Here is a 25,396-nt window from a genome sequence, read left to right as displayed (position 1 = left end):
CACAATGTAAGCCTAAACTAATCGCAGTTTATAGTACTGATTACTAGTACTTTATAATTTTATCTTCATGAGTAGTTTGCTTTTTTGATTTTACAGCAACTGCGAAGAATTCTCTTCAGCCATTAATTCTGATATGGCGGCAGAAAATGTTGTATTCTATGAAAATAAAGCTTTTTCAATCAGATATATTCTGTAAAGGAATATTTAAATTGAATACAATATAAAGCTCTATGATACACATGGCACGTACTCAAAACAAATCACACTTGTTCAAGTATTAATTATCCAACATAATTTATTCAGTACTGCCGCATGTACACGTTTGTCTTTATTGAGCTACCCGAATCACTTAAATAGCACATTACACTCTTTTTTTCCAAAATAAATAATAAAGATAGTCTCTTCCATTTACAATCTCAAAAGTGTAATACAAAATAAATGTTCTACATATATATCGTCAAGAATACATTTGTCTACCAAGGTCCAACTTGGAGTCCATCATATCTATTACCATTTTAATACTTGCATTCAACCATTTCATCTAAAATAAGCGACGATCTATTTTCTTCCGTTACTGGTCCTATGACATGCATAATACTGGATCTTTTTTGGCACTCGATTGAAAAAGAAAAAAAATTATAATGCGTATTAATATGTTACGATTATAATGACTTTTACAGGTATTACTACATACCGTAGAATGTACTCTACAAAATCCATGAACGTTCATAATTATAATTGCAAAGAATACATTTTTCATTGATAATGTCAAAAATTTAACATGAGAAATTCTAAAGTTTTTTCGACGCTACATATTTTATGTATCAAAGAAACTGCAAAATGTGTCAACATATCGCTGTAAAAAGGAGCTTATATACTTTATATTTATTCTGGTTTAAAGCTATGACATCTAGCAATTGTCTGCTGCTACTAACGCACGACTTAAACATAACATTTATGTAAATATTTCTTTTTTGGGGGGGGAGGGGTGGGCTCATATTACGTAATGGTATTCCAAAGAAATGTTTTATACGGCACGATTTCCGTTTCAAAATGTTTGGAATGTCTGGAAACGGCCGAGTATAAGTTATCTTATTTGTAATTTACATGTAATGGAAACGAAAATGTTAATAAAACCCATGAGAATAGACATTTTCTTCTTTACAATAAGCAATGTTATTTCCCAAGACCTTACTTTAGATAATAGAAGGTTCAATTGTTTCTTTGATATATCCAAGATAAAAATACAGTCAACAACTAAATTATTCATACATTACCAAATTTTGTTAATTTTGAACTATGTGAAAATTTGAGTTGTCCCGATTTATTTGTCTCGAGATTGTGACTTACTAAAGCTTACATCAAACATATTCAACAAGGCCCTATTTCAACCAGTCCACCTTTCATTCTTGAGCTACGAAAAACATCTACCCCTTCCCCTTTCCCCCGAGAAATAAAAAAATATATAGTAACTGTATCTGAGCCATTTCTCCTCTTTCTAACAAACTTTACTAGGTAAACGTTCATACCTGCAAGCACAAATCTATCTTTGGAGCCACATTTTATCAAAATTCTAACTTAAAGAAACAAAAAGTTAATAAAATCTGAAGCTGTCGAGATAAGATAACCTGCTCTGAAATGGAAAGGTTACAACAGAATACTGTCTCATGAAAAAGTTGGTCCTCGCAAATAAGTTTGAATGGGTTCTGTTATTTCACCCATTGCCATACGATAGACAGACAGTTATTTTTCAGAACTTCTATAAAAATTAGATTAAAAATGTTATTATTACTGTTATTATAACTGTTTATAATTCCTGCGTAAAGCCTTGACTGACAGTATCACGAGGAATCAGATGGAAGAATCCTATTTGTTCCTGAGTATTGCCTTTACCTTGTAAGGTCGGGGCTGTCTGTTCAAACCTACAACTCCTTCAAAAGATGGCGTCGTGTCGGGATCGGCGAACACGTACTTGAAGCGCTGCATCAGAGATACGAAGAATAGAAACAACTCCATCTTGGCGAGCTGTTCTCCCATGCAGACCCGACGACCTAATCATGGTACATAAGCATAATACATTTCTGTTAACACACTCGAAATGAAAATACATTTTTTCTTCTCTGGATATAAAATACCTGCGCAAAGTATTGTGTCAAGCACTTCTACCTTTAAAAAAAAAATGTTGACACCTATTCGCTAATGATATCAAGTCTGTGGACAAAAATAAAATTCTTTGTAAAATTACAGACTGGAATCAAGATAAAACTTGTTTATCTGCAAATAATTCCCATATGGATGGTTATCTCGTTATATTTTGAATAATTTGGAATGTCATATACATTTTTAGGTAACACATTACATGGGATATTTCTACGATAGTATTCACTCTTACATTTTTTATCAGAAAACAGAAATGTGTTTTCAGTTAGACACCACAATGAACATAAATTAGGGCTATGACGATCATTGGACAGTGAATGAAACATTAATTATGTGAAACCATTCAACACAATTTTATTCCTTACCAGCTGAGAAGGGCATGAAGCTATCTGGATGAACCACCTTTGTTCCGTCTTTGTTCAGGAATCTGTGGGGATCGCATTTATTAGGGTTTGGCCAGTCCACTGGGTCGCGGAAAAGAGACCTGTAAGGTAAAATTGGGTTAATGCTAAATTGCTAATCATAATGATATTTGTAATGACTCAGTTTTCACGAGTTACTAGAGAAATATGATCCATATTGGTTCCATCTATAGCTAAGACAACTATAGTTCTCTGTATACAGAGAATTGATAGAATTATTGTTCCCAAGAGAATGGAAGAAGATAAATTCAATCACAAAAAATTCGGCATTTTAACTGTCGCAATACGCCTTAAAAATACATTCTGGTGACTGTGAGAAAAGTTAATATGAAACTCATTTGAACATTTTTGTGCCGAATTGTTCGGCCAACCGTGTTCTAGAGGATAAGCAAACGTCTATCAACCCACCCAACTCATCATCGGCTATGCAAACATGTTATATTGAGAGGAACTATTAAAAATGTGCTTCAGTTCATTTTGAGAAATAACAAACGGGGATGGGTATCCCAGTGGTCAGACAGCCCAAGAGACTGACAGTTTGGATCTTGTGAACTCTCAACAAAATGTATAAGGACAGTGAGACTAACATTAATTTTGTTCGGTTTCGCGTACTTTCGACCTTGTGAACCCTCATGCGACCTTTTAGAATTGTCGCTCTCGTGGCCCGTCAGTCTCGTAGGCTACGCGTTTTGGTCTTACAATAATAGGGACTTTTAGATTCTGCACGACGAGAACGCGGACTGCCCTTTTAAGGCAATGTGACGTCACTGCCAGTGCCTTAAAAGGACATCACATTGCGTTAAAAGGGCAGTCCACGTTCTCGTCGCGCAGAATCTAAAAGTCCATAATGGTAAACCTGAGGCGTACCTACCACATGTTGATCCACATCCTCGTTCCTTTGGGTATGTGGTATCCTCCTAGCTCTGAATCTCGGAATGCAGCATGAGGGACGATTGGTACCACGCTGGCTAATCTTTGTAGTTCCATCAACGTCGCTTCCGTGAATGGCATGGACCCTCGGTGCGATAAACACACGGGTTCATCACCAATCACCTAAAGATGACAAATCATTAAAAGAAAAAATATTCCAGACCATACAATATTACAATATTAGGGCGACAACTTTAATGGGTGTTATAGTACTACGAAAGAGGAACCCCTATATTGTTATCCAATCCAAATTGTATAAACAGACGACACAACGGAATGTTAACCCTTTTCCCTGTCGATCCTTTTCCCTTGCTTTTAAAAGGATACAGGTGAAAATATTCATTTTGTGATTAATGTACTTGCACCCATTTGGACCACTGTGGTATCTTCTTCTCTGAAACAGCGATGAAATACAGTTCAACCCTTATACAGTCACTGTCAGTCAGTCTCTGATAAATCATTATAACAACTTAGTTTTTATCATTAGCATAAACCAGGGCAACTATACGTTGAGTGTAGTGGCAAAACATCCTTTCTCGATACGAATCAATAAAATTAATCTATACCAACCTTGATTGGACCTGCAGTACCAAATTTGATTCTGATTTGCTAATTTGCATGCGATTGTAAGTGGCACTTCTTCTGTTAAGGAACATGATTCTATTATCTACTCAGCTTGAATATATTGAAAGCTTTGAAATAATTAACAGTGACTCTCTCAGGGCCATCATATTTCTTAGGCTAGGTTTGATTACTATATTATAATGAACATCAAGAATTTCATGTTTCTAAAAATTCAATTTCTTGTCCCATTACCTCCTGTATTTCTGCTTGCACTTCTTCCTGTATATCTGGATATGCTGCAAGGTAAAGGATGGCCCAACATAAAGTCGTTGAAACTGTGTCCGATCCAGCGATAAATAGATCTGACAGGAGAACTTTCAGTTCTTCGTCATTGAAGTGCATCGGGTCTTTCACAGCGTGCAGAAGGTACGCATCGATAAAGTCAAGTACTTCGTGTTCTTGATTCGAAGCAGTACTATTTGAAAGTCTTGATTTGTGTTCGTCGATCTTCCCGCCAAAATATTTGAACATGTTTTGAACTGATACGTGGTTTGTCTGCCACCTTTCCTTGTAAATGTAGGCGTGTCGTAGGAAGGGAAACACCATGACCTCTCCTTCCGCTCGGAATCCCATAATGCCTCGCAGGTAGTTCATGAGCTGGTGAAACTCCGGGTCGTTGTGCTCAAAGCGATGTCCAAATATAAGTCGACAGATGATGTTAGACGAGTTGGTCGCCAAAGGTCCTTGCGGATCAAAAGGTTGACCGTTGTATGACTGTAAATACAAAAAATAATGGAAAGCTGATTAATAATAACATCGATTATTTTGGGGGCACTATAATATAAAAAGTATCATAGCGCTTACAAAATTGCAAAAGAGAACATAAAAGACATAGAACCATGAAATAGGCGAATCACAAATTGCAAATTATAGGATTGGAGATTTCAAACTTATGAATTGTAACAACGCAGATTAGGATAAATTTCAATTCATAAAGTGCTGATGCACACCACTAGCATCGAGCCACATGAAAGATAGAGCAGATGTTGAGAAAATACCTACAAAATAATGACTGAATAAATAGACGGTACATTACATGACACCGTTTTCTCAAATTCATCATTTTATGCAAATTCATATCAATTTATAAGGATTTGCATTTTAGAACCAAATGAAAATAGTTTTCTTGATAAATGAAGACCCTAACTTAACTTTGAGCGAAAGGAGGTATGACATGATATCCCGAACTGGGGAGTTCCAATCACCCAGGCTTAGTACATTTTTGTTTGAACTAATTAAGGCTTAAACAGTAGAATTGGCAATAATGGACGTGTCTCAATCGGAAAGAGGGATACGAAATATTTCTTCCTTTGGGCATTATACACTCTCAACGTGTTCACGTGCTCCGGCCACGTTTTCAACCACTAATCGACAAATCGTGTTTGACATTCCAAGGCCTAAATAGATATGTAAATAAATCATCCTTGATTTAAGTGCACTTTTCATATCTTGTCTTCTGTCATTGCCTGATATTAAGAAATGCAAATAGTTCTGTAGGATCCTGACAGCTCTGAATCTTTACTTTGTTCACTGTACTTTCTACTTTGGTGTTCGCATGAAGTCTTCATAGGGAAACTGTTATTCAATTTTGTATTTCTGGCAAACCAACAAAGAATAGACTCATTGCTATAGAATATTTTGTTGATTAGTTTATTTTAAGAGATAGCGATAGTGAATTCAGAATGACAGCTGACCGAAGCTCCATTCATTATCAGTGATAACGTCAGTGTCTTTAAAATCAGTGTTTTACAAATCAAACTAAATTTGAAAAGAAAATTTGAACTCTTTTCTTTTCCTTACAAAGTAATGAACGACTTCAGAATAATCAAAGGTCAATCACAAATGACAGGAATGCCATCATATAATTAAGGATATTCCTCGATCTTTTTAAGGAACCAACCTTTCCACATTTTGTTTATCAGGTAATTTGCATTTTCTCTTATTTAACGTTCATGTCGAGCAAACAAAAAATAAACTACTTTATACCAGGAAAAAGATCCTGAGTAAAAATTGTGTAGGTCAGGAATCAGAATTCAAAGTGACAGTCCTGACAGTGAATTTACATTTGCTAAGTTGATTTAAATATTTGAAAGTCCATTTTCCGCGACAAGTATACACAGATGAAATTTGAAGTATTTACCCGAAGGAAATTCACGACAACTGATAATTATGGACAAATTATATATGGATGGAAGGATTTTCTCTTGAAAAACACGAATAATTTGCTGAAAAATCATATCGATATCATGGAAAGGCGTGAAAATGCTTTGTGGCTAGTTGTGCCTCGCATGTGACGTCACGAATGTTGACGCTCTACGGAGGACCACTGAAGGCAGAAAATCAGGATCTAAGAAATACATTTTTGAGAGATGATTACTGCGGGCCCAAAACATATTTTGAAGAGGGGAGTTGTTATATTTGATCAGTAAGGCTTCCCCTTCGCAATGATATGAATCAATTCAAAACACTTTTGATTCTTCGGGTGACTACTTGAAACATTCAGTCTTTACATGATAATAGAGTTTATAAATGTACCGTGAATTGTTTAATGGTGTCATCCACCTCTTCCTGTATGATGGGCGCTAGGGCTACTTTCCCGAAGCCCATCCCTCGCAAAGTGGTGTGGGCGAAGTGACGTTGCTTTGCCCATCCGTCTGTACAACCTGATACAAAGATACCTGAGGAGGAATGAAAAAGAAATACATTTATCAGACTAAAATTCATTAAAAATTTGTTTGGACTCTGAACGTATCTGTAGTATTGTATTTCTGTTGCCTTGGTTACCTGGTACAGAGAATAATCACATTAATTATAATCCCTTGTGATAATTACGAAACAAGAAGTTCTACATGTATACAGACAAATAAGAAATAAATTATATAAGTGGATTGGTTATTTGCGAAGGCTATTAATGTTTAAATCCCTATCATGATTTGAAGTATACAATTAACAAATTTAAGTGCTGAAGGAGAGATAAAAAAAGAAGTATGACAGTGAAGATGTAGAATAGGTAGCTTACATGTAATAAAATGTTTCAATCTTGAATAGGCAGTTAGCAAATTAGCATCCGATCAAATCAGGGTTATCAATTTCACACTTTAACCAGCACATGACTAACGTTTTATCTTGCAGAAATAATTTTGTATTTTTAACTGGTTACCCCTGAAACTGAATTCCGGGAGAAGTTTTTTTCAAGTAATACATTGTGGTTGTTCCCACTATCATGTTACTTGATTCGGTGATTTTCTTCCCCCCCCCCCCTCCCCCCACACTTTCCCTCTCTCTCTCTCTCTCTCTCTCTCTCTCTCTTTGCCTTAGTCTTGGTCCTACATCATTATAATGTGTATATTGATCTCATATATTATCTGTAAATAGCATTCATGGAGAGTTGACATGTTAGGCAAATATGATAGCAAGCTTGACACAATATATCAACAAAGTTATAGCTCGGTGACAAAACCAAGTAATAAAACAAACTGACAGAGCTAAACACTGTATTTTGTCCCATAAATACACAAAATACCGGTATCCTCCCATTATTGGCCTACGTGTGTATAGGCACAGTGGTTAAAGTGCAATGTCTTATCGAAGCGACTTCAAGCATTTCAAACATGGTAAAATGATAAACATGTTCAGACTCTGAGCCTCGCAGAATAATTGTGAGCGATGATGATTATCTCTAAATAGACCATTCACCGATACACTGTTGGAAGACAAACTTTGCTCCACGTTACAACAGGGCTGATATAAAATCATCTGATATAGGCCACTCCACGGAACTTCGATTGAACCTTGGCAACAATGGGGGTAGTTATGATTTATAACACGTGCTACAAAAAGGAGGAAAATGAGCTTGATAAAGGGTTTTTCTGGTTGGTGACATTCAGAAGAGGTCTTTGCTCTTTTCTTACCTGACCCGCCTGACCCAGGCGTTGTTCTCCGACCTCATTCCGATCAAAATCATAGGTTGGATCAAAGATGCTTAGTCTTGTTACTGGACGTTTATAATTAGTGATGAATTTGAGGGATAAGAGAATGTACCTCGTCATCACTGCATTGAATTAAGAGCTACCTTGATTAAAGGAGGAGTTTGATTTCATCGCAACACCAGTTTTAGGTGCATTACGTACGATACTTTCACATCAACATTAGACGAATGCTCATATCCTTTCAGATTGACTAGTACAGTAGTAATTAATCTTACGTATGAATATCTATTATATGCCTGTGACGTATATGGAAGAAAACTTCAAATCTTAGTTTAGCTAACAATCTCTCTCTCTCTCTCTCTCTCTCTTTCAATCTTTCTTTCTCTTTATCTCCCTCTTTCTCTGTTTAAAATAATTTAAACAAATTGTTATCCGCCTTGTGTTTTTCTTCTCTAATGAAATCGCATTATTAGTATCTATAATAAGATATAAATGGCTGTCAATATTTGTGTTATTTTATTCATAAAGAAAAAAAACTTCATCGGCCAGCAATGAATGTTTGATGGTACGAATATAATACCATCAAGGAGACTGGAGAAGCGGCTACATTTTACTATTAAGCTCAAAGGGTTGATTTTAACGTAGATCCGCCAACTTACGATTTAATACCATCATCACAATACTCATGGGATTTTTTTTGTAGCGGAGCCAGTATTGTGTATACAAGCACGGTGTCATACAAGTCCCTGAAGAAAATACAATTTTTTTCCATCCACAGATTCCGACGTGTTCGTATGTTCCAGTATGGAATAATTTTTTTTAATACGTTCGTTAGTTTACACTTTTCTTCTGAGTATAGTACAATCCTCAGTTTAAGAAAAAAAAACCATGATATTTCAACTTGCAAAAAGGTGTGTTGCTTGAATATGATCAGAGGGGACAAAAGGTTTACGTAAACAAAGGAAGGAAAAAGTTTGCTACCCCAAATATACCTCACTTCTCCAAATATATTTAGGGGATAATAGATATACCCTTGAAAACCCCAAACCCTCTTCAGGAGAGCCGTTATTTGCAAGGTGGCCTCAAGTTCACATATATCAACGTGCGACATCTAGACACGCTATCAATATATGGGCTGATCTGATGTTGGCTTCAGATTATCTTGGAGTAAAGAACTCCATTTGTTAGACTTTTCATTGAGCCTTATTTCAATAGTTTTATTGTCAAGTGTTTGTTTTATAAAGCTCCCCAGGTCAGAGGTACTTTGTATTGTTTACGGACCTCTATTAGTCGAGAAAATATCCCCAGGACTGAAAGGAGGTACGGCAAACATGAAGAAATGCAGATAATAGAATGAGCCTTAATCAAACCTTATCAAGTTTGAGCATAATATATGAGAGAGAAAGAGAGAGAGAGAGAGAAGAAAAAAGACGCGATAACTCTTTTTTGGTGGTATAGGAGCTTACGCGAGCTTTCTATACCGGCCGTATAGGGTGCCTTGTTATGATTTGCAATGGCCCAAGAGTTATTCGTTTCCCTTAACAAGGGGGAACATAGTATCTTCATACGTCTTTCAAAACTAATTTGCAGTGAGAAAAGAATTATGATATTATAAAAGGATTCCAAAGCAAGATCTGATTTCAGTTTGCAGAGCAAATACGAACATGATTTCAAAGACCAAGATAACATTTCTCCTTTTAGCCAATATTATCATATCACTACTCCCCCCTCCCCCCCCCTCCCCCTACTATACGTCTATCTATAAATATCGATACCATTGTAGTAGAGTTTGTTAGTATATGCATCCATGTCTAACAATCAGAAACAGCTACTGTAATGAAGAATATTTATACACTATCATCATCGTTTTCATATCTAAGCACTACAGGATAAATATCTAATAATATGCACCCTCTTAAATTACTAATTGTTTATCCTTTAGTAGTACGTAATAGGTAAATTATGCTAAGCTCAGCTGTCAAATACGAACACGAAGTATGTGCATAATATTCCAGTAGTTAATCACCGCATGCATATATATATATCATTTATCTAAGGTAAATTAACATATAACGTCAGAAAGAATATAGACTGTACTACTCGAAACGAGTGATATCTCAAAAAGGTAAATACTATATCTATATAATGATGTGAGTGGGGCATGTGTGCGTATGTGTGTGTATGTGAGTGCCTCCTATACAAGATTCAACTACAAATCAAATCAAATCAAATGCACTTATTAATATATAAATCAACATTCTTATATTATCTACACGTACATTTTAAAGAAAAAGTCAGCTATAGTTTTACCTTTACGAGGACGAATACAATTTTACAGCTCAATAAAATATAAGAGAAATTTGGAGGTCATGCTTCTTAGGGAGCCAACTGGTGGACAATAATTAAAGGGTCATTTAATGAAATTCCACATGGTGGCATCACTGGCCTGCATCCTGACTGACATTGAATTTACGAATTTAAAAGTAAAAAGCATTACAAAAAAAATAGGAGATGGTACAAATACTGTAGGATATTATGGTACTACATGTATTATTCATCTAAGACCGGTGCATTAGGGACGTCAAAAAGTTCATGCATACTTATTGCTGATTAAAGTTAGATTTAGACAAATCCAAAAGATTTCATAAAGTATCCCTGTCTTCAAATTTGCAATAGGGATATGCAGAATAATATCTTTAAATAGACAGAAAGATTGGAGAAAATAACTAGTGTGGTTATAAGTGGTAATGGGAGGTCAGTAAACTATTTTTTTCCGACTCACATATACCAATCTATAGCCAGATGTTGATAGAAGGTCAACATATATTTATATAATGTACTCAATCATATTCGCCTTTGATAACAATACCCATAATATATACTATTTAATATCGGTTAGACTAAGTTGTGAAGAAACATCCATCCAAAGTTTTATGGATATGAAGATGACATGAACAAATTTCCAGAGTTATGTTTTTTTTCTTTAAAGTGCCCATTGTGGAAAATGTTGCTATTCTATTGAACGATTTAAGAACCCATGGGAGGGGGGAGGTAGCAATTTTCTCTTTCAACACATTAGTGATCTTTTAAAATGGATAATTTCAACACACTTCTCTACGCAGTTTGAAATAGATTTATAGGTTTCTTACTTCATCATGGTAAGTGTAGCTACAAGCAAAACAAAACAAAACAAAAGTCTAGAAAATGCCACTGCTAGATAATAATCAGAATGAAAGTTACATACATTAGGCTTTCAAAGACTAACGTTAAGGCTATAATGGTCACTATGAATATGACTGACAAAGAAAGCGGACAAAATATACAGTTCCTCAGGTAGACAAAGGAACATCCCTTCACTGCTATTATGTAAAAATGTGTAGAACGGGTGCCTCATGCATATTCACCTGTTCTACACATTTTTACATGAGAGCAGTGAAGTGATGTTCCTTAATTAATTTGTCTACCTGAGGAACTGTATATTTTGTCCACCTTCTTTGTCAGTCATGTCATAGTGAGTTCTCCACCATGCACTTTTAAGAGAAAAATGTGTGACCTGCTTTTTAAACATTACGATGGTTTTCTAAAACCATTGACACTTTGGATTGTATAGAGTCTATTGAGTTATAAAGTGACATGTGCTCATGAAAAGGTTCGTATTTTCACTTGCGTTCCTTGATCTGTAGTTTGAAAGGAGAGAACAAAAGCTAGTCATGAAACCTCTCCCTCACTGATAGTGGAACCTTTAAACATCTAAAAAGAATTTAAATACGAATGTACATGTATTCAATGCGTTTAGGCATGCATGCTCACCTCTTCTGTCTTTGTTGTACAAGTCTGCTTCAACAAGTTTAGGTTTATCAGCGAAGTCCAGTCCTTTCTTGACAAGCAATGTTTTGATCATTTCGGCTCCACAGACGACAACGTCGTTTGAAAGACCGATACTCACTCCATACACGGGCCCATACTCCTTGCCCCATCGCATCAGTGTATCAGCGAATGCATCGTCCTGCTCGAAGGCGAAAACGTTTCCAAAGATTGGAAGTCCTCGTGGTCCTGGAGGGAAGTCCTTTGGTTTCTGGTGGAGCCATGTGATGATGAGGACGAGGACGAATAGAACGAGGATGATGGAGGTCGTCCACGAAAGCATTAAAGCCGACAGCAGGTTACCAAACGAAAATGCCATCACGACGGTTTGGGTCCAGCTAAAAACTGCCTACCTGGTCAACGGAAACAAAGTATGAAGACCATTTTAAGGATACATAGACCACTGAGTGTAAGCTCTTAACAAAAGGTTTTCTTTTCTTAATCATAACATTTGAATAAAGGGGGGAAATAAGGAAAATAAGGCAGAGCTTATATTATTCCTTACTGACTTGGTAAAGCAACAGTCAAACAAACTACTAAAATTTTGTTAGGCGGCCGATGATAACGTAAAAGCGTATGTATTTGAACGATCATGCATAGGGTAGTTAATCTAGAGATTCACCCCTTCATGTCCATCGCTTTCTCCACACCTGACAACTATTTGCTTTCCTCCCAGTCCAGCAAATTTGAAGAAATCTCATCTAGGTGCAAATAACACCCCATAGGCTACCAGAAGAAATTCAGGTTCTAACCCCTCCTTTCGGGCTTTTACCAAGCAAGTATATATATATCCAACCAAGTGAACTAAATGTTAGATAACTTTGATCTCTCCAGTTGGCTTTGCAATGACAACACACACAGAAATAAAACAAACGTCATAAATAATTACATAGCACTTTATTTGCTTAACGAGAACGTAGGAAACTATGTCGCATTTTGTTCCCCGAGCATGCCGAGGCTGGATTCCAAACAAAAAATAAAGACGCTAAATTACAAGGGAAAAGAGATGCACTTTCATCCGAAGGAATATATCATAATGGAAAGTGATAAAGGACTTTTGTTAAAATGCAACTGCATATATTAGTTAGCCATCTCCTTGTGTACTTCTAGTTAAAACGATTTGCAGAGTTCACGTGAAAGGGTTTTTGATGAATCAAATGGGCGGGAAGATTATCCTGTAAATTGAATCTTTTATTGTTGGTTTTGTTTCCGGAAGGGGTCACATCAAATAACAAAATATTATAAAAGGAACCTCGTCACGATGAGATCAATATGTTAAAATTGACAGCTTGGTTATTAAATCAATAATAATATACTTATTCTGTTTGGGTCATATAAGGTCAGAGAGGAGTCACGGTGTGTTCAAATCTATGAACGTTTTTACCCCAAGACCCAACAAACAAAGTATTGCATTCACCTGTTACAACATTTTATATTTCAATAGCCAGAATGTATAGGGTACATTCATTAATAGACACTGTGAACATGACAGACAATGAAAGCGGACAAAATATACAGTTCCTCAGGTATACAAAGGGACATCCCTTCACTGCTATTATGTAAAAATGTGTAGAACAGGTGTCACATGCATATTACCTGTTCTACACATTTTTACATAATAGCAGTGAAGGGATGTTCCTTTGTCTACCTGAGGAACTGTATATTTTGTCCGCTTTCATTGTCTGTCATGTTCATAGTGAGACCGATTTACTAACATATTCAAATGTGTGGATGTTTCTTTCCCAGGGACCTAGTAACGAGTTATTCAATTAACCTGTTATGAATGAATGACTACAATACTTGGAATCCAGTCTGCATATTTTACGTGTTGCTATGTCGGCCAAGCCTCGGGAAAGTTATCAAGTTGTAAAGAACAACCTTTTATCAAAAGTATGCAGACAATTTGAATATGTCAGACAATCTTATGGTAAGATTAAAGGTCGTCACTGGTGTCCTTTGTACTAGAAGAAACATGCATAAATTAGAAATATCGTTTCTTATTTTAGCTACTTAAATTTGCATCTAAAATACCGATTTCTCGCAACATCACAATAACAAAGAGTATAAAAATGCTACTTACTAGAATCATACGCCTAGTAATTTAATTTTTTTTTTAGTTTGTTGCATACAATGATTATTAGATTAAATGAACATATTTATTATTTTCATTCAACAACATTGACCATCTTGTAGATAAATATCGAGTATTTTTTTCTTTGAATTGGTACAACCAACATGAATTATTTCGACGAAAATAAGTATATATACGATATATCTTTCTTACACATTTCATGTTTTAGTTCTGTGATCGTTTTATTTTGCTGGTCAAACACACTTTCCCTGAACTCTTATTGAATCTCATTGTAGTTTCATTCAGATCAAGTAAAGAAAATGTGATGGTCTAGAATTCCAGGACTTCCTACAACTTAGATGTATTCGTACGAATATAAAAAATGGCATGATGTTTGCAGCAAAGCAAAATAAATCTGAAGTAAGTGTAGAGCAGCAATGTAATGCGAAATAAAAACTTAAGTGTCTACATTGGTTTTATTAATAGGTATTGTGCATCAACTGCCATTTTAATAACATCCCAGTATAATATTTCTGTTGTAAAGCAATAATCATATGTATACGATGTCAAGGACGTATATCAACTGTTTTCTTATAGTGAACCCATATCATGCATTTACTATAGAGTTTTCGCTTGAAAATCCCTTAGTTACGGCCACTTATGCGATTATTTACTTATATTTGAAAGAATCTTTTTTGTGACACGCGATCAAATTCAAATAAGCAATGCCATAGAAGGTGTACAGCTGCCCTGAAAATGCGATTACACAGCTCTTTTGAAATAAAATCAATTGTTATCTCAAGAAAGGCAAACTATGAGAGAGTTTCACAGAAATAAATCAGATAAATGCTAAACCACTTGAAAGTTTTATTTGTTACCATTTAATACATTTTTTGAGTTTCATTTGACAAAATTCAATGAAAAAAGTGAATTGAAGGCATGCAGTCAATTCTATAAAGAATTTAAAAAGTACGAAAGGTCTGGTGAAATGTCAAGGTAATTGACTAGTGATAACAATCTCAATATGCAATTTACTTTTGACACAATAACAGGCAAGCATTCTTTAGACAAAGTCGTTATTTGAAAGAGGGAAAATGAAATTAACAGATTATTAGAAAATGTTTTGTGTACATATTTGTAGGTTTGTATACTTACAATAATATTTTAAAAATATTATCATATGTATAGTTTCATAATAATTTGTATATAAAATGTAAATGTGTGTCATATACATTCAATAATAGCAATACATTGTTTTCCTTGTGTGTATTATAGTTCGATTTGAGTTTATTTTTACATCATACATTGTGAAATCCATTCGCCTGAATTGCAAAACTGTTTACATTCTTTAAAAAAACATAAACGCGCTTCTCTTAACCTTATAGTTATTGATCGAGACGGTTATGTGAGGAAAATGGTAAATTGAATCATTATATTTCAAATGAATATAGTGTTGTTTCAGTGTTCGAGATAAAGTAGGAATGGGTTTTTAGATCAAAGATGCAAGTCGCAACAAACGAAAAGCAGTACTTGAACTGGCATATTACTGTAATGTGTTTCGAATTTCTTATGATGTCATTTTAGTTTTAGCAAAGCCAAAGACTGTCAAATCAAATCTTATTTTACAAAAACTACGAGGTCGAGATCCCCCTTTCCTTAAAAAATTGCTTTTACGTGATATATAAAACCACAAATTTAGTTGAAGTTATTTGTGTTTCTAAAATGAATATATGATGAGAATTGTATAACAAGCTATTTCACATCATTAATAATTGTCAAAAGCACACACTGTTGACGCAAGTCAGTAGAACGGCAATGGGGTGGCTAATTTGAGCCTCCCGCTATTGTTCAATATGCATGATAATTGTGTATACTAGAATAATTTTCGCCCGCGAGACCTGTCCTGTCTCCAATCGAAGGACAGACATGCACAATAATATTTTTCATTTATTGGAGAATATCATTCTAAATTTTCCACATAATTGAGTCAAATGTGTAAAAAAAAATCGAGCGCCGGTGAGCAAAGAAATAACATCATTTTATTAAGTGCTGCAAGATTCAAACCATTGGAATTAATATCATTGTAGTGTAAAGTGTTAAATTGACAATTTAAAAAATGTGTAGGCCGGTCTATTATGCTAAAAACTATCATTGCATAAGTTATATCAAATTTCATAATCAAAAAGTATATTTAATACTCTTAGAAAGTCTACGTGTTTTTATGAATCGTGTCACGGTACAAATAGGCTAAAACAACTGACAAATCATTAGACACAAACGTACAGCTTTCAGCCCATTTCGCGGGTGACGGAATTATTTATAAAACGACTGACTGAGACGACTTTTTCAAGATTTGTTTAAGTCTTTATATTTCAAATGACACACTTTACAAATAAAGAGAGATGTAAATCAAAAGAAAATGTTCTCTTAATAAGCTGAAAAGGATAACTCATAATTATTTAACCATTAAAATGCTATTTAAAAATCATTCGCTAAAAAAAATACATTAGTGCCATGAATAATGCAAATGCGGGACTAAATCCGTTGCCCTTTTATCTAATGACCAAAGTAAATTATTGCTAAGCATCTTTTAAAAATTGACATTATAATGATATTAATTTTAACGGTTTGAATGGTATGAATCTCGCAGCACTTAATAAAATAAAACTACTTCTTTCTCACTCGGTTGTTTCGGGAAAATGTAGACTCAAAACTGTGCTTTGTGCCGGAAATGATAGACATATTCCATCAAATATAAACTGGTTCATGCTTTTGTTTCTGACTGAATAGCGTCCATTCGGCAGTGTTGTCTTGACCGATACAATTCATCGTGCCCAAATAAAGATGTATTTACCTAACCTTGATAGCCCAAAGTATTTGATGTTCATATCTTTAGCTATTGTCAATTCATCTATCTATCTATGAATACATCACTAATTGGACGATTGGTCTCCTGATTGGTAAAGATATCAAGGTAATACTGATATCTCTTTCAACTTAAACTCACATCACGCCGTATATAGAATTTTTACAATTCGTTTATTAGATGATTGCAAACTGGAAGTAAAATGATGGAAGAAATCTTAGACATTCTAAAACTTATATTACTCAATGATATACGTTGATCATTCTTTTTGTGAAGAAATATATGTTTGATTTGCTTAAGAGATTAATATTGAAATAATATAGTTGCCTTATATTTATATTGTATCTGTCGCTCACAATTACAGGATCAAACCATGTAACAAAATTACATTATGGTCATTAGCCTTTATGGAGTTATCCAAGAACTCCAAAAGTATTCTACATAATATAATATAACTAGGATAATGGATTATCACTGAGAAAGGAACAGAACATAATGGCATAGCAAGTTGCCTTGTTTCTCATGTTATCCTTAGTAGCTTCATACTATGTTATCAGTATTTGAACATAACGGGAGTTTGAAGATTGATAACAATTTTATGAAATTGATAAAGTTTAAAACTAAATTTTTTTAAAAGTGTGTAAATGAATACGCTGTGTGATTATTATGCCATCCATTCTGAGGTTAGTAGTGATTTTGTTTTGCATTTTACGCTTATCTAAATGGTATAAAAAGTTGGACGTTCAGTCTAAATTAATAATTCTTTGCCTATTCACGAAAATGTATCGGGCTTGAACATGAATAGTTATGTATTTTTTTTCTTATTTTAATTCAGTAGTGAGTAGTCGGTCGGTGGGATAGAAATTTGTCCTGATGACATTCAGAGTGAATCATCTGACATATTGGTTAGGTAAAACAAATTATATTACCTATTAATCAAAGTTTCAACAGATTTCGAACATCTTCCATTTTCTTTATGATATTTAATGTTTTAAAAAATAAAGAAATATGATCTAAAACTCCGCCAGTTAAAATTTCGTGTACTGTCGTTGAGGTGAATAAATAAGTGGGATTTGAAATGCTCTCAAAGGATCAAAACTATTACTTATCGGTTTTCCAAAATTGTCATGGTACATTTTCAGCTGAAATTCGTGTATTTCGCTTTTTTAATTTAACGTTCATCAAACTTAGAGGACTAAATAGCACGATTCCTTCATTTTTCCATTACCATGATCCCCATTATCAATTTATCATTTTCGTCTTACTTCCATAACTGTTTCTATTTTGACATTTGCAGCTAATAATTCTCGAGAAAAAAAGGCTTAAGTAGCATTTACCCATCAGCTTTAACCAGATTAAGTTCTGTCATTATGATTTTGAAAAAAACATGGTAACAGATAGTACGAATAAACAGGTTTCATCAATATATAATCATCATTTGAGATATTTTACAGGATATATAAGAGGCTCACTAGTAAACAAAAAAATGAAACGGCGGTCAGTCAATTATTCATGAAAGAAAAACGAAGATGCAATTTTAATATTTCCGAGTCACTGTAAAAGTTATATCCAAAGGATTACTAAAACATATTTATCTTTTATAATATACCATTTCATTTCCGCTGTATAAAAATCAAAAGCGGTGAAAAAACAAAATGAATGAATTATTAATGACATCGAAAAAGAAAGAAGGAAGTCTAATAAATCCAAGCTAATATGAAACTTTAATCCAAAAACCACTGTGTTCTTACCTATGGCAGGGCTCAGGAGTTATGACTTCTCATATCCGGAAAATTCCGAGAGACGGTAAGAAAGTTTGGTTCCCCGAAGACTGGTGGACCGAGAGAGGTTCAGTAGACGATGGTGGAGAAGAGATACTGTGACCCTTTTAGATGAAGTTGCCAGAACAAAGGTCAGACCAAGACTGACACACATAGTGGAGTTTTATCAATATTGCATCGGCGATGATTTGTATTATGTATGGATGAAAGGATTACAAAAGGGGGGTACTTGGCACCTCGATCCGCCTCGCGAGGGGTACGCAAACCCAGTTCGTGTTCAGATGGCCGCTTGTTTGCTCGCTCTTAGCAAAGATAAACACGCGCAACATTTTGTGGCCATGATACGTTTAGATCATAAACTGATAAATATAAAAAGGCTATATTATATTCTGGGTCATGTTAGCGCACGGGGGTACCCACTATTTTTCTTTTGTGGGCGTGGTCTACAAAAAAAAGATACTTACAAGAGCAGATGGGAGGCCTATTCGTATCCACTAACCGATATTCTTCCGTGAACCGTGTCACACATTGGCTATACAGTATTTTTTATGATTCAATAAGATAGTAAAACTAATTTGAATTTTCACAGAGTCTTGTTATGATATCATAATTATAATAGATAAGTTCTTAAACAAAGCTATAACAAAATAGTATCTTCGAAAATTTCGTAGTCTTACGATTCTTCAACTTCCAAGAGATATTTATTTTTTTAATGATGGAACATACTTTAAGAAATGATAGCAAATCATGTCATACATGTGTATTGGTCCTTTAAAGTTAAGGTCCATAAAAATAGCGAAGTAATGTTTCATTCACGGCAATTTGGTGGTCTATGATTAAAAAGGACTTGGTGTGACTATAAACATGGGTACTGGACGTGGAAAGGTAGTCGGAGGGCAAACTCCTGCAATATTTAAATGGGGGCAAAACAAAGCCGCCCCCATCTCTCCTTGCCACTAAGTGGCTCGAAAATAACATTGCTGGCGCTTAACCTCCACCTAGAATTCCACATATAATGAGTGCCACCCTCCCCCCCCCCCCCTCATACACAGAATGACAAACGAGTGTTCAATTAATCAGAGATTTAAAAATAAACGGATGAATTAGAGATACTGCTTAATCCTGTCTAGTTTGTATAGCTTGATTGTTTTGGTGGTATATTTCTGATTTTTAAAGTATTTTTTTCTAGCTCCTGTGTGGTTGCCTTCTAAAAGAAAAAAATTTCGTAAATTTCGAACTCTAGGTCGTGAGAAACACTTTCGTGATTTTCTACCGGAACATTTTTGTTATTGACGTCTTCCAATTGAATATATCAACAGACATACAACATTTTATTATCTCACTCCTAACTTACATTCTGCAATACCTGCATGATATGTATTGATATGGTCAGGTTAGTGAGTTTCTGTACATTTTCGCTAACCTTATAATTTATAATGATATACCCTCCCGTCTAATTGTCTCTCCTAATAATAATTATGAGACGCTATGTTTTGTATATCTCCTTATCTTTGTCTCTCTACCTCTCCGTTTGACTTCCGTTTAAAGTCTTAACAAATATCACTGTATTGTGTGTCAGTATATCTCTAAGCAGAGGTTGTCTGAAGCTACTAGCTGATATGACATTAAGTCTGATAGGATATTTTCGGTTCATGACCATCACTCTTTCCTCTGACCCAATTTTTTACGCAGCTTTTATGATTTGCCCTTTTATTAACGATATTCAGAATCATACACTGTGTCGGGCAAATCGAGAGAAACATCCTTTAATGCTGAAAACTCTTATTACTATTTTTTTCTTCATGTCAGTTATCATTGATTTGGCAGAAGCGTCTTGCGTCTTGCCATTAATTTCGACCAGGGAGTCAAGGACTATACGGCTTTTATGTTGCGCATGCAGCATTATATCATAATCCTTGGAAATAATGGTGGATAAAATTCAATTTGACTTCTGAAAACGAATGACAAAAAAAAGCACACATGAAAAGACACGATGGTGTTTTCATTAGCTTACTAGCAGCAGTCTGACTCTACAAAGTGAACAGAATATGCAGTCGTGCAGCCTGCATTGAGTCTAACAATGATCACACACAATTTCAATCAAGCTCATCTAAACACATAGAAGGTCATACAATCGAAGAAAGCATATACACGCCTACTGCAGTTCTCGAGGAATAGACTCCAAGACGCCACACCAACTCGAGTGTTTGCACGCGCAGAAAAAATGAAATTTCTCAACCATAATTCATCATTTTGTCTTTCAATGTTTAATCACTCCTTTCATACTAAGCGCAGAAAAGATGAAATTTCTCAACCATCATTAATCATTTGTCATTCATACTCGCGATCTGATGATGGAGATTATTTGTGCTTTTAATTGATGCTAAAAATCGATTCTCATTACATCTTCTGACATCAGAGCTTTGTTGAAATGGATCTTTATGTAGATGCTACTGTTCTTATCAATACCAATTGTATTTACAATTTTATGATGCTTCTGTGAATAGCTGGTTTACCCAGTTATGATGATAATACCACCTTCAAATCCAAACTATTATGTCAATAAATAAGATTCTAATCGTAAAACATAGTGAAGGAAAATTCTACAAGGTCGAAAGTTTTAATTAAGTGGTGGAAACGCACGAAATGTAAACATGTTATGAAAAATCTTTAGCAGTATTATTAGTACAATTTTGCCTATTTCTACCGATGTTAGAGATCTAGATAGCTAGAAATATATTGACCTTTTGGAAATGTCCTTAAAGATTCATGAGATTGGTCGTAATACACAAAACATCTTTACGTCAAGTCATTCTTCCTCAGAGAGAGCAATTATCCTTTTCCTATATACTCGCAAGAATCGTATTTGTTCATTACTCTTATTAACGACGTTCAATTATCATTGGGTTGGTCATTCGGTTTGGTCGGCTGATCTCAGTAACTATAATAACTTTAATTACATTGTCTCCGAGTAATATTCTCTTCCATACATAATTCATTGAAGACGAACTCAATGCTTACATCACGCGTGTCAATTATTTACACCGGTTTGCTTATTGCCTGAAAATTGTATTATTATGCTTGTTTTTGTTTGTTGTTTCTTTTCTTTCCCTATATCATTGCGTTTCTATGATTACTTCTTTTGCTTCTATTGTATTAATGGCAGTTGAAATGGAGATCACATTTCATGAGTTTGCGAATATCATAACAACTTTGGAAAATTTGTTTATCTTTGGTGTGGCTTTGCTTGGAAAACATGCGTTCTAACATAATTGAAAGGAAATTCATTGACATGAAATGGTGGCAAAGAGGTTGAAATAAACAAGACTTTGATATTATAAGAATAATAGCCTTCTAAATAAATAAAGATTTCTAAACGTTTTGGTATAGCAGTTAAGGTTATTACAATGCTCGTATAATTTAACTCATTTCAGCTGTTTCTTTTTTAAGAAGTAGAATCTATTATTATTAAAGTAACCACTTCATAAACCAAATTTCACAAATCTATCCGACGATATTAAATTGATAAATAGAAGGCTTTATTTCATATTCGTCATAGCACACACCATTTTCAATACATCTTGATCATAATGAGTGAATATGCCGAAATTGTTACTGGTGATTGATTTATGTAAAACACGGTAAAAAGAATTATATATTCAGCAACTGGACTGGTTTACAAAGGGGCCGTGAAACGAATACAATGATATATGAAAATGTTGTGATTTTGTTTTTAAAGTCAAATAAAACAAATTCAAACTGAAGTCAAGCAAAATAAAGTCTTATTATTTTTCTAAGGGTATTTTTATTACACGCACACACATAAATGTCTACTAAAAAAGATCCAATTGTATTTTTACACATGATATTTAATAACAGACGTATTATCGTGATTGAAGGCATGCAAGTGCACTTAGCTTTTCATGACATGGATCATGTAAAGTATATGCCAAACGAAATACATTTCATTAACAACCGCATCAATACAATACAACATTGATATCAAGTTATCAATACATAATAATATTTACAATACCCGGATTGTCACAAAATTGATTATTCTAAACAGGCCTATATATCCAAAACAGAATCATTTCAGCTTTATACATAAATAGGTGTTTTATTTCTCCACTCCAAAATTTGGCATCTTATCTCCAGAAAAGTGACATCAAGCGTAAAGAATCGCTGAGCCTGGAACCATTAGTTACTGTGTTCCTTGAAATTGCACGCCAAGAGGAATCGGTGACACATATTATGCACTCTTACTGCAACGGTGCAACCCATCAATATTCCGGCAATTACTTTATGTTTACTACACGAATGCAAGATTTATTGTAGACAATATAAAAACCAATTGAGTAACTCACACGCATTCTCTTTGAAACGTTCTTTTCAATCGCTTTTTAAAATGCAGACTGTTTATGTAATAATTATTACTAATTACAAAAAAAAAAAAAAAAAAAATTATCTTTGCATTTCACCGTCACCTCAAGGAAGGTCTTATTTAGTTGGAGCTACAAATCTATTCTTTAAAATCTGTTCAACACCTGTACGGAATGAAAAAGGAAATATAGTCAATCCAAATTTATTCAAACATATCACAAGTCGGCAAACAGTACACGAAATACTCATTAGCCGATAATGCATTGCTGCAATGATAAAGGCCATGTCCCTCTGGGGAAAGATATTATTGGGAGGTAACCATGGAAACGGGAATTCGCTTTTGAATCAATGACAAGAAAGCTTTAAAACAAAGGTTAAAAATTGAAAGAAAAAAATCTCTTTTTATCCGTTTCACAGAAATGACAACACCCTCATAAATAAGACATAAGCCAAACTTGACGATAAAATTGATACATGTGTATTAGTTTAATGAAAATTTAATACATTTTGCATTAGAAATGGTGACTTGTAATTCCCGCTGTAATAAAAATCTTATTATACCCGTTCCGAGATGATTAATGCGCTTTCCTATACCACTTGTAAATGAGATACACCACGAATGCAAAATAGCTTTTAAAGGAAGTTCTCTTGCTAAGCTTCATGATTAATTATTCATACTAATCGTATTATTTTTCTTTGCATCAATCACTGTTTTCAGCTCTAGTTGTTCACTGGCATATAAGATCATGCTGTGGGTGTAGGCCTCAGGGTGGCTTTCTATATTTTTTTCATTACGACTCCTTTCCCCTTCTTTTGCCTTGCTCGGGTTTTGCGTTTTTTGTTTGTTTTTGCTGTCGTTGTTGTTATTCTAACCTCATTCTGTACCCAGACCAGTTTAAGTGTGCTTTCCCTGGATTTAATCGTTTATATCAGATAAAGGGCATTTTTGATAGACCCGCATGACTTCATGACCACTCTTATTTCTTTTTCATAATTAACTTTAAAATCAGACTGTTGTTGTTGCGTATACGACACGAACTGAAATGTACCACAACCAATATTGCACCATAATAAAAAGTAGTGATTGTGATGCAGTCCTAAAGACAATATGACACGAACCGAAATGCACCACAACCTATTATTGTCCTATCATAATAAGTAGTGATTGTGATCCAGTCCCAATTCGTGGATACATGTAAAAGACAATCCGATCGTGAGATGACAATATCAATTTAACATTTTCCCCTTTTGAGAGTTAGTCCTCTTTCCACCCTGCCTTAGACGGCTGTACAATCAAAGCATAGTTCAAGTGTTTAAATCAATATTTGGGGAAATGATGGTTTAAACCAAAAAGGAAATTATGAAATTCAATACAAGTCATTATCTTTCAGGCGTACCCAACAAAAGCTCCCTTATGCGGCTGCCTTACAGCTCTTTTATTAAATATTTATTTCAACACCAAAAGTCATTTTCGTGTTTTAATGTGGAAAAAGATAACTAGACGAAAAACTATCAACGATATTAATATAATTGAACAAAATGACTATTTCCTTTAAAAAGTTGTCCATGTAGGCGAATTTTACATTGATCGTCGTCAATATCAGGCTTCAATTTCCCCCTTTTCAGAGAATTTAGGAATGGCATATTTCATGCAGGTTTGATTCTAATTCCATATCCACAATCCGTCACCACTATTGCCTGGTTTTATTTGTTTGTATATTTTACATGATAATATGCATCATTTAATTGGTTTGTGTGACAATTTTTCAATTTCCAAGTCAAGTCAATGCCCCATCCCCAAGAGTTTAAAAATTAACCGTGCGTTCCATTATGGAGCGTTTAACTTCAATTATTCATAATTATATTCCGCCCCCCCCCCCTTAATGAATTGACGCCCCTGTCCAAGCCAAAAATTAATGAGCACAATGTTGTAACTCACGGTTCTCTTTTTCTATCCATTAATTTCTATCGTATTCAGTTTCATAATGCCTGAAACTCTGAAAGGATAACATCAAAACATATGTGCTGTAAAAGCTAAGGGGGTTTCTCCATAAAAATTTCATTTTTAATATAGAGGCAATGTCAGCGCTATTGATGTTGACGTTTGGTAGTTTAGTGGTGGTTATTTTACCTGACTGCTATAAGAAAGCATGCTTGTTAGTTAGCAACCAGAGGACCGACGGCTTTAGGTCGTCTCCGAGGGACCCGGTAATGAGGATTAACGCCTTACCAAAGGGCACTAGCGCATCGACTTGTTTTCAAACTCGGGTCGCCTGATTACGAGACCACTGCTCTGCTTTTACAACAGCTTAATAGAATTAAAAAGTTATTTTTAAATATTGATATCACTGACATCGTAACGGACA

At 34.7% G+C, this 25,396-nt stretch overlaps 1 protein-coding gene across 1 annotated transcript; it reads right to left on the bottom strand.

The window, feature by feature from the left end:
- Positions 1 to 275: 275 nt before the first annotated feature.
- LOC577335 (cytochrome P450 2J6) lies at positions 276 to 18,922 on the bottom strand. The gene is made up of 7 exons (XM_030983633.1): positions 18,618 to 18,922; positions 11,876 to 12,282; positions 6,672 to 6,814; positions 4,329 to 4,850; positions 3,454 to 3,635; positions 2,526 to 2,644; positions 276 to 2,051 (listed from the first exon to the last, which is right to left on the bottom strand). The coding sequence occupies exons 2-7, from the start codon at positions 12,246 to 12,248 to the stop codon at positions 1,867 to 1,869; spliced, it is 1,524 nt and encodes a 507-aa protein (XP_030839493.1). The 5' UTR covers positions 12,249 to 12,282; positions 18,618 to 18,922; the 3' UTR covers positions 276 to 1,866.
- Positions 18,923 to 25,396: the final 6,474 nt, after the last annotated feature.

Source organism: Strongylocentrotus purpuratus, unplaced genomic scaffold (assembly GCF_000002235.5).
Source record: "Strongylocentrotus purpuratus isolate Spur 01 unplaced genomic scaffold, Spur_5.0 spur5_contig_829, whole genome shotgun sequence".
NCBI classification, from domain to species: domain Eukaryota; kingdom Metazoa; phylum Echinodermata; class Echinoidea; order Camarodonta; family Strongylocentrotidae; genus Strongylocentrotus; species Strongylocentrotus purpuratus.
This window is presented reverse-complemented; position numbering and strand designations above follow the sequence as displayed.